Source organism: Marmota marmota, unplaced genomic scaffold (assembly GCF_001458135.2).
Source record: "Marmota marmota marmota unplaced genomic scaffold, marMar, whole genome shotgun sequence".
NCBI classification, from domain to species: Eukaryota; Metazoa; Chordata; class Mammalia; order Rodentia; family Sciuridae; genus Marmota; species Marmota marmota.
The window spans coordinates 1,589,264-1,603,442 of NW_025999999.1; the positions used below are offsets into that span (position 1 = coordinate 1,589,264).

The following is a 14,179-nucleotide window of genomic DNA, read 5'->3' on the forward strand; positions in this document are numbered from 1 at the left end:
GGAGGCAGACAGAGCAGCTGGGGGACATATACTGGCCTTGGTGATAAGGGAGGGAGCTGGATGCCATCTGACATCAGGTATCCAAAGGCATTGGGAGTAGGAAGCAGGCCCAATCCTTGACAAGAGCCACTCACTGCCTCACACTTGGTCTCCCGGTCCAGGCTGGACATGCTGTCTGCAAATACTGATTAAGTGTTTTCATGAGGCCAGTCAAGACCCAGGGGCTCCCAGGCTCCAAGACAGACTGGTGTGAGCTGGCAAGTTGTCACACTGAGGTTCAAAAGGAGGGAGTAGGCAGGAATGAGAGGAGGGCAGGAAGCCATGAGGACACAGCCAAAATCCAGAGCCTGCAGGATGCCAGCCCCTGCACAGTATGGTATGAGGACGAGATCCCCATGCTTAAATGTCCCATCTCTACGGTCATATCCTCTTTTAACCTCACTCCCCAGCGTCTGCGCATTCCAGCCTGCTTTGTACTTTTAATAAGGATGTGTGGTTTTTTTGTTTCCTCTACTCAAACCCAGCTTGTCCCTTTCCATACAAACTGCCTAAGAGTACAATCTTAAATTTATACCCAGTCAATAGGATTCTATTTGTGCTGGGTTAATTTCCGAATTCTCCAAGGTCATGGTGTATTTTGGAACTAGAAAGGCTTGGAAAGCATCTTGCCCAAGTTCCTCATACTTTATATGGGCTTCAAAATCACTGTGAATTACCCACAGCCAGAAAGCAGGGTAGCTGGCCACAAGCCCCACCTGACGCTTCTGTTGAAATAAACTGCCTTTTATCCTTGCTAAGCACCCAGAATTACTCTTTCCTTTTTTTCTCTCTTCTCTCTTCTTTCTATTTCTAATCACAATTCCCATGATGTGCTTAGGATCTGGCACACACATGATGCTGAATGAACATATGCTGCTCATTTGGATTCAGTGATCTCAACTTATCAGGCGAAAAATACTAAGATGAATTTGCTGTAAGGTGCACATGACTGATAGCTCTCTCTCAATTCTTCCAAGTAGCATTTTAAAATAATTTGGTAAAGATTTGGTGGAATCTTTTTTCACCAAAATTAGTTGGTATAAATTCATAAGCTTCAGAATGTTCTAGGACAAGAAAGCACTTCCTAAACCCCTACAGTCCACACATAGTTCTGTAGCACAAGCCTGCGCTTGGTGGAGAGGAACGTTTGTGCTTTACATTGGTGCCACACCGCAACCACTAGAGGGAGCTCAAGGATCCCTCTCCTCCACCACCCCACTCAAGGGCTGAGGATGGGCCAGGTTAAGATCATCCTGCAGGACCTGGGGCTGCAGGAATGGCTTTTCTCTTTGGATCCCTTGGTACTCTCTTACCAACATGCCCTCCAGCTTAGGAGCTGTAACTTCCTATTCAGGCCCAGAGAGGATGATTTGAACCTTAAAAGAAATATTTTTACCTCTTCTTCTTGCCCCTACATTTCCTAGAGAAGAGAGTAGCAAACTGCACTGGGTCAGGAATTAGATGTCAGCACAGGACCCAAAAGCCACTATCACTTTTTAGTGCCCTTCCCTGGGCTTATAGGAAAGAAGCCCTCCACAGGTACCAACATTACTATTAAGGGGCTTGTGCTCCAACCCTGGCCTGGCCTATCCTCAAGTATCTACCTCAGCACCTGTTATAGGTAGCTAGAACAGAAAGAAAGTCAGTTTTCAGGACACTGGGCACTAACCATTTCCATCCTGCATAATTCCACCTTATCACAACACGTGCCTCGTATTGTATCAAAAGGGCTTGCATCTCCTACTTCCTTTCCTCTCTGGTTCCAAAGGAGTAGTGGTCAGTTCCTCATTTCAATTTCTCTTATGTCATTCAAGAAAAAAAGAAAACTTCCATCCCCTAGCAGCAGCTCTCAAATGTAGGTCCCTGGGCCAGCAGCATCAGCATGACCTAAGAACTTGTCACTTCACATGGATAAGCAAGAATCTAAAACTCTGAACTGGGGCCCAGCAACCTGTGCTTTAACCCCAGGTAGTTCTGATAAACAGCATGAGAACCACAGCCCTACAGAGTAGAGAGGGGCTGCCCCACCCCAAACTTACTGCCCATGGAACCACAAAGTCAGCATTTGCTGATCCCAGAATACTTGGGCTGTGAAAAGCCCTGATCAGAGGCGCCCAATTAATCCTAATCTAATAACAGCAGCTAACAACTAACGGTTTATTCCATGCCATCAGGCCTGGTGTGAGGCACTTCACATCCTTCTCGTCCATCCTTCCTGTGTGGCAGGTATAACAATCCACCACTTGCCACAGACAAGATCATTAGGGATGAAAGAGAAAGAGTAACTTGGCCAAGGTTGCACAGCCACCAGGTGGCAGAGGTAGGATGTGATCGCAGATCAGCAGGATTACAAAGTCCCAGGTCTAAACCTCAACACCATGAAACAGACACTCAGGTTTCCCATGTTGTAAATCAAGGTGGGCAGGGGACTTCACACAGGCTTCTTTGGTCTCCCTTGGCTCCTAGTCTGCACTAGTCTTTGAATTGCTCTCCTGATCCTGCTCCCTTGGCTGCCTGGGCCCACTCTAAGCCTGAGCCCTGTTGCCTCTGCTTTCTAGGGAGTGAGGTCATTCAGCCACCTGTACTTCCCAGTCTCCCCTGGCTCCTTCTACGGCCCAGCCATTCCCAATCAGGTCACAGCCAACTTTTCAGAAGCGGAGATGAGCTCAGAGAGGCCTAACCTATGGCCTGTCTTAGCATGTGCTCCCCCAGCCCTAAGCCACCTCTCTCCACGTGATTGCAATCTACAAAGCACTGGTCCATGTAACCGGGCAATTTATTCAGTCAAAGCTATGATAAAGTGGAGATTACTGTTTTGATTTCACACAAAACACACAACTACCTGTCAGTCCAGGGCTTGGACCAATAGCCATCACAAAAGGGACAAGGAGTTGACTGTCCCAGGAACCACTGAAAAACTCAGGAGGTGGTTGATGAATTCACACTCCCTGAGAAAAAGCAGGATGACCTCTTGCCCTTCCCATGGGGCTCTGCACATCTGACCCCAGTCTTATAGGGAGCGCACCTGGCTTAATTTCATGTTGTGGGGTTTCCTGAGGGCTCACAGGACTACTGCTTGGGATTTCCCTGTAGGATGATGAGGCCCGGAGAGTCACTGCTCCCTTCCCAGTGCAGATTTTTGAAGGATCCATGTCTGAAAAGAAAATAGCCAAAAGTGAACATTAAATCCAAGACTCCTGGAGAATTAAAATAACAGTCAGTTAGCAAATTGTTACAACCAGGGATGAGATGAACCTAGTTAAAGCTATGCAAAGTCTCAAACATTTGTGGCTAATGAAATTAATCTGAAGGTGGTAGAGAGGGATAAATCACATTCTCAGGGGGTTATGGTTCATCACGAGATTAGGGGGAAATGGAGGCAGTCAGCTCTGAGTAAGAGTATGAGTTACCATATCAGCTCAAAACATTTTGAAATGAAAGCAGGTTTATTCCTTTTATTAAATGAAGTTTAGAATGGTGAGTGGATTTCTAGCCAATTAGTAAGGCACAGTTCAAAAAAGCATTTATGAAAGATCTCTCAAGCTTCCAGAGCACTCTTCTTACAAAAGAGCAAGCTGGCAACCTAGAGAAATTCGGGAGATGTTCTCAGGAGAATCCCTGCTCTCTGAAGTTCTCCAACAGGAAAAAAAGGAAGAACAAGTCTCTTCAAATCTCTAAGTCAAGACTCTGAAATGAGTCTGGAGGACACACTGCTCATGGGTGGGGACCTCTATTCCAAACACAAAGAAGAACACCCACAGTAAAGGAGATGACTGGAGACTCAGTCCCCCAGTGGACAGTATCCTCAGAACCTCTGCTGAGTCTCCACAGGGTCTTCAACCCCCCCCCTTACAGTTTCATGAGGGCCTAATAACAGACCCAGGACACTTTGTTTCTTTGAGAAGGATTTCAAAATACAGTAGTCACTCTAACCCAAGTGGGCAAGACCCTCAGTGAACATCTGAAGCCACGGATAGCACTGACCCCTAGATATGCTATATACACACACACACACACACACACACACACACACATACACACACACACACACACTCATGGCTATGATAAAGCCCCATAGATTAAACTCAGGAAGAGATTAACAATAACTAATAATGAAATGGAGCAACTGTAAACTTATAATTTAATAAAATTTATTTAAAACTTGTGAATTGTTTATCTCTGGAATTTTCCATTTAATACCTTTAGACCACGGTTGATCACAGGTGACTGAAACCACAGAAAGTGAAATTGCAGTTCAGGGGGACTACTGTAAGCTTCAAAAGATCTGGATGCCTATCCTCCAGGAAAATCAGTAATGAAGAGACAGGAAACGGGTGCAGACCATGCAATTCTAGAAGGCACATGTGCCAAATGTTTCTTTTTGTGCAGCTGAGCTAAGCTAAACTCCATGCTTACTTTTTTTTTTCCTCCAAATTGTGCACAGCCTCTATCACTGACCTAAAATCGCCGCGCTTAGGATTATAGGCTAAAGCTCAGGGTGTGCATTTGCACAGGAAGTGGGCTCACTGTCCGACTCATCCCCATTCCTATGCAAGGATAGAGAAGCAATTCTTCTTTTCTCCTTGCTTTCTATTTCAACAGCCCTTTCCCAACAGCTCAGAATAGTCACCAGCGCTACAGAAGAGGACAGATCTGCCCTCTGTGACCACTGAAAGTAAAGCACAGAAGCCACAATGCATGGCGGAGCCAGAGATGGCCTTGGAGAGGCTCTGACCTTTCTACCTGTCAAAGGGGTAAGTGACTGATGTCACAAAACTATTAGGAAAAATGGTTTATGGTCATTTCAAAACACCAAGGGGCAAACTGGCAAATCCAGCCAGAACTGCCCAACTTCTGGAAGTGCTACAGGATAAGATGCAGCCTCGGCCTCACTTGTCCCACTTGGTACAGAAGGAAGCTGTGAGTCAGAGCTGACATCTGAACTGACATTTTAACTGTGCCTTGCCTCCTCCCCACCCAACAGGCAGGAAATAACTGCAGGTAAAGCTAGGGAGGGGCAGGGTGCTCTGGAAAACAGCCCAGAGCATCACCAAAGCAAGTTAAGGTTTGGCATCTACAGCAGCTGCTTCCAAGTCGGCCCAAGTCAGAGGCTCCCTGTGTAAGGCCAGGTTAATTCTCCAGGAAAGTAGATTTTTTACTGAAGCACAGGAAGTTGTAAATCTCTAGGGAGAGCTGACAAGTCCACGCAAACCAAATGCCCTGCCCCCAACTGACCCTTCTCCTAATGGAGGGAAAGCAAGGCCATTGTCTGCAGTTTTCCTTCTTGTTGACTCCCAGAAACACACACACACACACACACACACACACACACACACACACACACACACGAAGAAAGGAAACAAACAGGAAGAGAGGGAGAATGCCTCATGAACATGCAAGGATTAAGCCTCAAAGTATGTGTTAGAAGAAGAAAGGAGCCATGCGTGATCTAACAATTAGAAAGAAAGGGACCAACCCAAGGCGAGATACCTGGAGGGAGCACTAGGCCTGAAGCGTTTTTCACTGTCTTCACAGGAATTATTTTAACAGCAGAAATAGAGCGTGTGCGTAAAGGGTCGGCAGTTGCTGAAAACACAAAAGGGTAAATGGTGCATCCAGAAGGAACATTTGGGAAACACTCAGGCAGTTGAGGAACTGAGCAGGGACAATAGGAGGAAGTCGCCTACACAAGAAGAACAATACAAAGAGCAGTAGATGCAGTAATCAAAAATAACCTGCTTTCTCTCTCTAGAGTTCTGGGCCAAGTCACAGAAGCCTGCCTCCAACCATCACCCAAATACAGTTGGTCAGTGTTTACCAGTGCCTCCTGCCACACCGGGAGCTTGCCAAGGCTCTGGACAAAGAGTTGTACAGAGACACAGATGGCCTGGCAAATGGAGGAAGGGGAGTGCAATCAGGGTCCAGGGGCCCCTTGAGAGAATGCCGGGTGGTCTGCTCTGTAGCAAGGGCTCTGAGGAGAGGGCTGTGGACCAAAGGCTCCAGATAAGTCGAGCAAAGAAAGGAGTAAGTTTGTGAGTCACCTGGTCACTTCAATCACCATAACTGCTTCCCCAAATCATAACTTGTGGGGTCCTGGGCTCACTCTAACAATCATTACCCTCTGGCCCCAAGCAAATCGGAACCCCCATCTGTTTGGAAACAGATGGTCTTGCTTAAACCTACCCTTCACTGGGAGACAGTTGCCAAATATCCAAGTGCAGACTAGGCAGACTCAGGTACAACCCAAGGTCCCAATGCCCAGCTGAGCTAAAGCAGAGTAGGACACAGTCTGGGATGCAAGGAGGGCTGTGGTCCTCGAGGCCAGTGTGCTTCCACTTATCTATCTTCAGTGTCTCTGGGCTCCCTGCCTGCCCAGGCTCTGATCTCAATGGTGAGCACATCCCCAAGCCTCTGGCGAGGCTTTATTTATGGCAGCAAATAAAGAAAGGTCAGAGCTCTTGTGCTCTGATGCCAAAGTTGCTCCAACAAATGATGCCCAGAGGTCTCAGGGCCCCAGAGTCACAGGATAACAAAGGGGTAGTACTGCTTGGGTATAAGATTGTCACTGCTGAATCAAACATCATGCTGGTGAAACCAAGAACAGGAGGGAGGAGGGGAGGCACCTTGGCAGTGGACAGTGTACCTCCCAACTCATCACCTGACACTTCATATGCCATATGGCCACCAATAACTAAGTAAATAATGACAATTCTGCACACAGTAAGATACAAATGAACTTTTACAGCCATCCTATTGACTATGCCTTATGATCACCTGGGAGATTGGCTGGGTGGGAGATTTGTTACTATTTTCAGAGGAAGAAGCCAACCACTCAGTTCTCAAGTGCAGAGGCTGAGACTGGAGCTCAGCTGTCCTGGTTCCTGGTTCTGTGACCTCCAGAGGCTCCCCTGACAAAACACCTGCCTCTTTGTTTCCAGTTAAAGATGAGTCTTACTAAGGAGAGAGTAGAACCCACCTCCACCTTCCACCCTCCTCCCACCTCCTCAAGACACTAGTTTAAATGAATTCACAGGGACAGAGCGGACAGACCCACAGATTTTAAAAACTAATGAGATCCCCACCCCCACCATGCTCCTCACTGGATGCTTAACACTTCCCTGCAGCCACTCCACATGTATTGTCCCCAATGTCCCCTAAGTGCAGCTGCACCAAGATTGTTCAAGACCCCAAGAACACAGTAGAAACAGTCCCACAGCAAGAGTGGCTAGGCAGGGAGGCAGGGAGAACAGGACAACAGCAGGACACCTCCTGCCCCTGAGGAGCCCACCTCCAAACCATCTGGGCCCAGAGTCCCCAACTCCTCCTGCTCGCTCTGCCTTCTCTCCCTCGTGGCTTCCCTCTGGGTTCATACCTGGCCTTGTCTCAGAAGGAAATCTTGGCTGCACCAGATGGGAATTACAAAGGCCAAACACGACACACTCTGTGGCATTATTCTTTGGGAAATCTTGCCTTTTGGCTTAAATGGCCCACATCAGGTTTTTTGGGTTTTTGGGTTTTTTTACCACTTCCCCTTTGATTCCATAAAATGTAGTTGAATGAGCAGTCAAAGAATCACTGGAGCCCAGGAAGGGAAGCAGGAATAAACACTACAGTCATCAAAGTCCCTCATTTAGAGAGAAGAGAATTCACACTCTTAAAGATAAAAGACCGCCCAAGACATCTCTGTTTGTGAAGGGAGAACTAGTCCTTGAACCATTTCTCATTACTCCAACTTAAGCTCCCTGTCACTCCATACTGCAAAAGTGGTGTCAGGAACCAGATGCAGTAGCACATGTCTGTAATCCCAGAGACTTGGGAGGCTGAGGCAGGAGAATCAGAAGTTTGAGGATAGCCTCAGCAACTTAGTGAGACCCTCTCTCAAAATAAAAAATAAAAAGGGCTGGGGATGGAGCTTAGTGGTTAAGTGCTTCTGGGTTTATTCCCTGATACCAAAGGGGGAAGGAATCCTCTGCTAGGCTGTTTAGACAGACACATTAAAGAATTCAAAGTAAAAGTCTCTGAGCAAATAGGACCTCAAAGGTCATCTTATCCATTATTCACTTCACATTTAAATCTCTTTTCTAAAAAGAGTTTTTAATGTTTTACTAGTGTGTTATATATAATAGTGGGGTTCATTTAGACATATTGATATGTGCTTATTAAATAATTTGTTCCGATTCAAACCCCAGTACTTCTCCTTTCCCTCCCCTTGCCCATGATTCTCAACCTCAGTATTTAAAAACTAAAAATATGAGGTCTCAGGATATAGCTCAGTGGTAGAGGGCTTGCCTAGCACACAAGGGGCCCTTGGTTGTATCTTAAGCAGAACAAAAAAAACCAAAATCTGAAAATATGACAGAATGTGCAGGAAACTAATTGCACTGAAATAGTTTCTTTTAATGATCTAGGCTCTTGCCTCCCAGGCTGTGAAAGTATCCCTATTTACCAGCAAAGGTGAAATGTAAGATTTCAGGGTGATGAATGTCAGATGCATAAGGCATGGCAGATGCCTTGGTCTATATATTTGACCCATTCTTCATAGCACCCTTGTGAACTAGGGACAGTTTTCAATATACCATCTCAGAGCCTTCGACCAGTGAGAATCAAGAACAACCCATGTCATTATAGGGAACTGGTCCCTAGTTCACCGCCTGATTGGCCAGTGAAGTTACTCCCAGGGAAGTGGAGTGGCCCAACCCACATACCACACACCTTCTAGAAATGCTTTTCAGTACCACCCCAGGCTTCTCTTCAGGAGCCTTACCTTTGTCTTGCCCGTTGCTGCCAGGTGCCAAGCCATTCACAACAGCTTTGGAAGTACCATCACATTCTGAAAGAAAGAAAAATAACATGAGACTTGTGACCATATCGCCCGGCATTTACTGAGTCCCATGTGGTACAAGGTGCTGGGGAAAGAGTCAAGAGACAGCAGAGGGGGGTCCCTAAGTCCCTGATGCAGCTCTATCTATCATCACATGTCCCATCAGTTTTCTCAGGGTTGAGATAGACCCCCTAGGGTGTCCTGGGAGACCTCCAAGAATGTTGTGTGGCCTGAACCAGGCAGGATACAAAATCTATGTAGAGATAGGAAGTATGTTGTGGGTGATATGTGTAAATTCTCTTGCTTCCTTTTTTCTTTTTGGTTTTTTTGTCATGTTGTTGTTGTTGTTTTGTTTTAATTTTTGTTTTTGGTATATTTGGTCCTAAGGATTGAACCCAGGGGTGCTTCAACACTAAGTTACAGCCTCAGCCCTTTTTATTTTGAGGCAGGGTCTCACTAAGTTACCCAGGTTGGGGGCTGGGGTTGTGGCTCAAGTGGTAGAGTGCTCGCCTAGCAAGTGTGAGGCACTGGGTTCAATCCTCAGCACCTCATAAAAATAAAATAAAGATATTATGTCCACCTAAAAGTAAAATAAATACTTTTTTGAAAAAGATTGCCCAGGTTGACCTCAAACTTATGATCTTCCTGCCTCAACCTTCCCATCAGGCATATGCCACCATGTCCGACTATGGCTTCTTTTCTAACATTTAAAAAAATCTTTTGGAGCTGGGGTTGTGGCTCAGTGATAGAGCACTTGTCTAGCATGTGTGAGGCATTGGGTTCAATTCTCAGCAACACATATAAACAAATAAATAAAGGTCCATTAATAACTAATAAAATATTTTAAAATGAAATTAAATTAAAATAAAAAATTTAAAAAAAATCTGTCTAACTCCTCTAAAATGGAACCTCCTATCTGACAAGGCCTGTCTACCTGCTCAAAGGCCAGCTCAAAGGCACCCTTGTGCATCCACAGTGCACCATGTCAGACAATCGGATGGAATCCTCAGGCTCCCTGACATCTTCCCTCACCCGTCCCGTGTCGAGCTTGTCAAAGTCATGCCATCCTTTCCATAGTTTGCCTTTAGACACTTCCCCTCCTCATCACCCCAGTTCAGGTCCTGTGCTACTGTCCCAGAGATGCCATGACCTCCTGACATCCTGGCTGCCTTCTTTCTTTCCCTTCTCTACTCCAACCCTTATCTGCATCCGGAGAGCACTTTCTAGACTCTGACCTAACCACCACCTTGCATTAAGGAGCCCTGGGGTGCAGGACAGATGAAAACAAAATGGGACTCTGCAACATGATTCTCTTGGCTGTTTTCCTTTAAATGTACTATATTTGACCTCAGATTTGAAAATTAAAATTGGGGAGTTTAGCCTGGGAATTCACTCATGTAGAATATTATTTCCACTGGGAAATATATGTATTCCAAGTTCCCAAAAGTACAGAAATGATTGTTTGGGATATATAAAGTTTTAGTAAGTAGGGTGACCTGCATCTAGGCAATACAAGATTATATTCAAATTAACAAACCAACATTCTTGATTAAAAACCAACCACCCAGCCCACAAACCTCAGGGGCCACCAGGCCAAGGACAGAGTATATCCAAAGGACAGAGCATAAGCAAATTGCCCTGAATTGGAGTCCCCGGGGACACCTGTCCAAGCCCTTCCCAGCTGTATTTCACTCTTCTCCCTGCCTACTATGCCGATCTAAACTGAGTGTATTGGAGACTTTCAGACTTCTAGTCCTTGGTTCCTTTGAGGTACTGGCTAGGAATGTGGTTTCCTTACCTTGGGGAAAGCCTATGCACCCTAAAGGCTCACCTTGAATATCACACCTCCTCTGTGTCAGCTGTGACTTTCATTAGTTCTGCTCAGCTGCAGACAACACTGAGACCTTCCCTGCCCACCAGAAGCCTGGGTCTCACCCAGTTCTTTATCCCAAAATAGATACATAGTGGCAGGGCAGGGAAAATAGGCAGGGGTGCTTGGAGGAGTGCAGCCCCAACAGCAAAGAGCCAACCAAGCTACAAACATAGTCATAATTATAATTCTTTAAGCATCTATCTGCCTGGGCTTGAGGGTCTAGGTTCAGTATTCCATAATCAGCATTTCACTTTATCCTTTAGACCCAGCCCTTTGCAGTTAAGAGTTGGGAACTTCTATAGATAAGAATACTTATGCACCAAGAGAATGTCAGGCCTACCCAAGATCATTAAGCTGGGAGTTGAACAGCCCCAGATCATAGCTCATCTTCTTCCTCCCTAACTAAAATAATTTGGTTTCCTGATTTATTTTATATCAAATTTCCCCAAATGCTGGGCTTGAAGCCCAGTCCCAAACTCCAGTAACACATCTGGCTAAGATTTCCACCCTACCAAGGTTCTTAACAATCAGCCTCCTGAAAGGTTGGACACCCGATAAACTACACAAACAGGCTAGCCTGGCTACAGCCTACACCACACATAAGCAGGGACCCTGGCCCTCTCCACCAGTGCTCTGCACTTCATCAATGCCAGCCCCAGGGCTGCATCTTGTTCCTCACCCACATATGCCTGCAGATAAAGGGTCATTCCCTTGGATGCCAAATCTCCTTTGAGCCCTCATTTTTGAATAGGTAGAAAAATAGCTTTGGTGAGAAGGCAGAAACCTAAGTACAGAAAATATCACAAGTTCCATCACTCAATCATCTTTATCCCTTTCTATGTACCTGCCCTGGTTCCCCTTGATCACAGGTGTTTGAGATTGTTGGCTTTGCCTTGGGCCTCCCCAGACTTGCAGAGAGTGGCCATGAGCTACCACCAAACCCAAGCACATGTTCTTCCTTTCCCTTTTTCTCTCTTGATTAAACATAATAATCAACCTAGAAGAAACTTTGAAAAAGGGTTTAAAAAGCAATAAAGCCAAACTGGGTGCCAAAGTACACACCTGTCAGCCTAGTTACTCAGGAAGCTAAGGCAGGTAGAACATAAGGTTAGCCTCTGCAACTTAGGGAGACCCTGTCTCAAAATAAAATAAAATAAAATAAAATAAAAAGGGCTGGAAATGTAGCTCACTGGTAGAGTGACTCTGGGTATCCCTAGTATCTGACACCCCCCAACCCCTACAACACACCCCCAAAGCAACAAACTCAAGCCTCTGCAGCAGCATGTCCAACAAGCTGCATTTGCCTCCACATCACTCCATACTAGTTAAGTGATCCCAGTTATTAGCCCCTGGGGGCTCGATTTCCCCATCTACATAATAGAGGCAGTAAGCCAGGCCCACATTTGGTTTCCAGGAAGATGAAGCAAGACCATGCAGGTAAAGGACTTCTGTCAGATCCTGGCAGCTCAGTCCAAAGGTCAACTGAAAAGAACACGTCTTTCATGCTGCTCTTTCTCTCAAAGATGCAAACAAATGTTTTCCTGGCAATTAGGGTCTTCCCCCTGATCACTGTTAACAGTAGCCCAGTATCCCATCAGACAAATATTCATGGTGCATTTTCTCATTCCTTACCTTTATGAGGGTGATGTTTTGTTTCTTTCAAATTAAGATAGAAAGTCCTAAGACTGAGATTATAGGGTCACAGGACACAGGGCTTCCTAGGAAATGCCTCCTTTTAGCCCCTCCGTCAGTGAGACCCTGGGGAAGTCTCTTGGGCACTGCCACATCTCACCCTCCCTCCAGGTCCCCCCCTCTTCCTCCTTCGCCTCCCCTAATAGATGTCTGTAGCAGGATGTCAGTTTAGGTGAATCCTGAGATTGGAAGAGTAAGAAACTTTAGACTGTAGAGCAAAACTTTTGCAGGAGGGGAAGCTTATTTTAAATGACAATAAATGCAAATGAACAACAAAAAAATGAGTTACATACAGCACCTGAGTCCAATTGGAGGGAGAAAGGTACACAGTGTCTTCATACACAGCAAACACACTCAGGAATGGGGGACAAGTCAAGTTCCTCTCTGCAGGGAAAAACTCTGGACTGCTAACAGCATGAACCCCAAGGATAGAGCACTAGCCATGCCTGGGCATGGGGCTCAGTATTTGAAGAGCATTGCTTCACTAAATCCTCTCAAAAATCCCAACAGGTTGGTGTTTTACCATGGCCATTTTATAGAATGCAAAGAAGCATCTACCACAGGCCCACAGCCACCCCGCAAATACATGATGAATGAGGTGGGGGTGTGGCCCTGAGCTTTTCCCCCAGGCCACACCTCACACTGTCCTGCACAGTTCAGGACTTGGCTAAAAGAGCACGGTTGCCAATGAACAAAAAGAGGCTGGTTTTTAATCTACAGAGATAAAATCCTTGAAATAATGAGATATTCACCCAGTTACCCTGCCATCCCCACCTGCAGGTCCTGGGAGGCTCCAGAAGATGCTCCAGGGCCATAGTAGGACCAAATTTCTGATGGAACCTTCTCTGCCTCCAATTCTAGGCTGGAACCCTGGCAATTCTTGGCTGCATAATCAACAGGAATCTCTTTCCTTCTCTGTCTTCCTTAACCCTGTGCTTTCCACACCATCCCAGGACTAAAAATACTCAAAATTAGTCATTTGTTTAGTTCTGCCAGGGGAAATAAAGGAAGTTTCAGATTAGCTCTCACTCTGGGGTAATTATGGTCAATCTGGGTACTTTTGCTGCGATCTCTCAGATGAAGAAATGCCACTGAGGTGTGTACACGTATGTCAACATTTATCAGATTATATACTTAAAATATCTGCACTGTGTTGTCTGCCGATTATGTCTCACTAAAAGGAAAGAGGGCTGTTGTAAAGATCAAAACATAGTGCATGCAAAGTGCACAGCACAGTTCTGACACCAGAGATACTAAAAAAAATATTAACAATGTATGTGGTGATTTATGACAAGAGTGTGGGTGCTTACTCACGTTTTGAAAAATAAAAATGCTGTGGGGCCCTCAGAGTATATGGGAAATCTGGGTAAACTGCCCGGTTTTGTAGACTTCACAAAAGAAAGGCAGAGTTTTAAATGACTTACCAGAGCTCATGGTGGTGGCAGGACAAGGCTTCTGCAACTGGGGCTCTGAAATGCTCTGCAGAAAAACAAACACCACACAATGACTGGATGAATGGCAAGTTCAAGATAAATCCCTATGGCTAGCATTAAAAATGCAAGCACTGTAGCCCTTGATAAAACAGAGCTGAACCAGGAGTCATCTGGCCAAGCATCCTCAGGCTCACAGCTGGCCACATACTTTGTGACCTTGGGCACATCATTCAACCCTTAATGAAATGTATCCGTTTTAATTGTACGATTAAAGTTTTGACAAATACACATCTTAAAATCACCACTCAAATATATAGATAG

At 45.6% G+C, this 14,179-nt stretch overlaps 1 protein-coding gene across 1 annotated transcript in view; it reads right to left on the minus strand.

Annotated features, from left to right (window-relative positions):
• The window catches only part of Sorbs1 (sorbin and SH3 domain containing 1), a 118,937-nt gene extending 105,033 nt beyond the window's left edge, over window positions 1-13,904 (minus strand). Inside the window, 4 exon segments of the mRNA XM_048807048.1 lie at window positions 3,065-3,193; window positions 5,530-5,625; window positions 8,804-8,869; window positions 13,850-13,904. Of these exon segments, the coding sequence (XP_048663005.1) occupies window positions 3,065-3,193; window positions 5,530-5,625; window positions 8,804-8,869; window positions 13,850-13,859 (301 nt within the window). The 5' untranslated portion in view covers window positions 13,860-13,904.
• Between the last annotated feature and the right edge of the window lie 275 nt (window positions 13,905-14,179).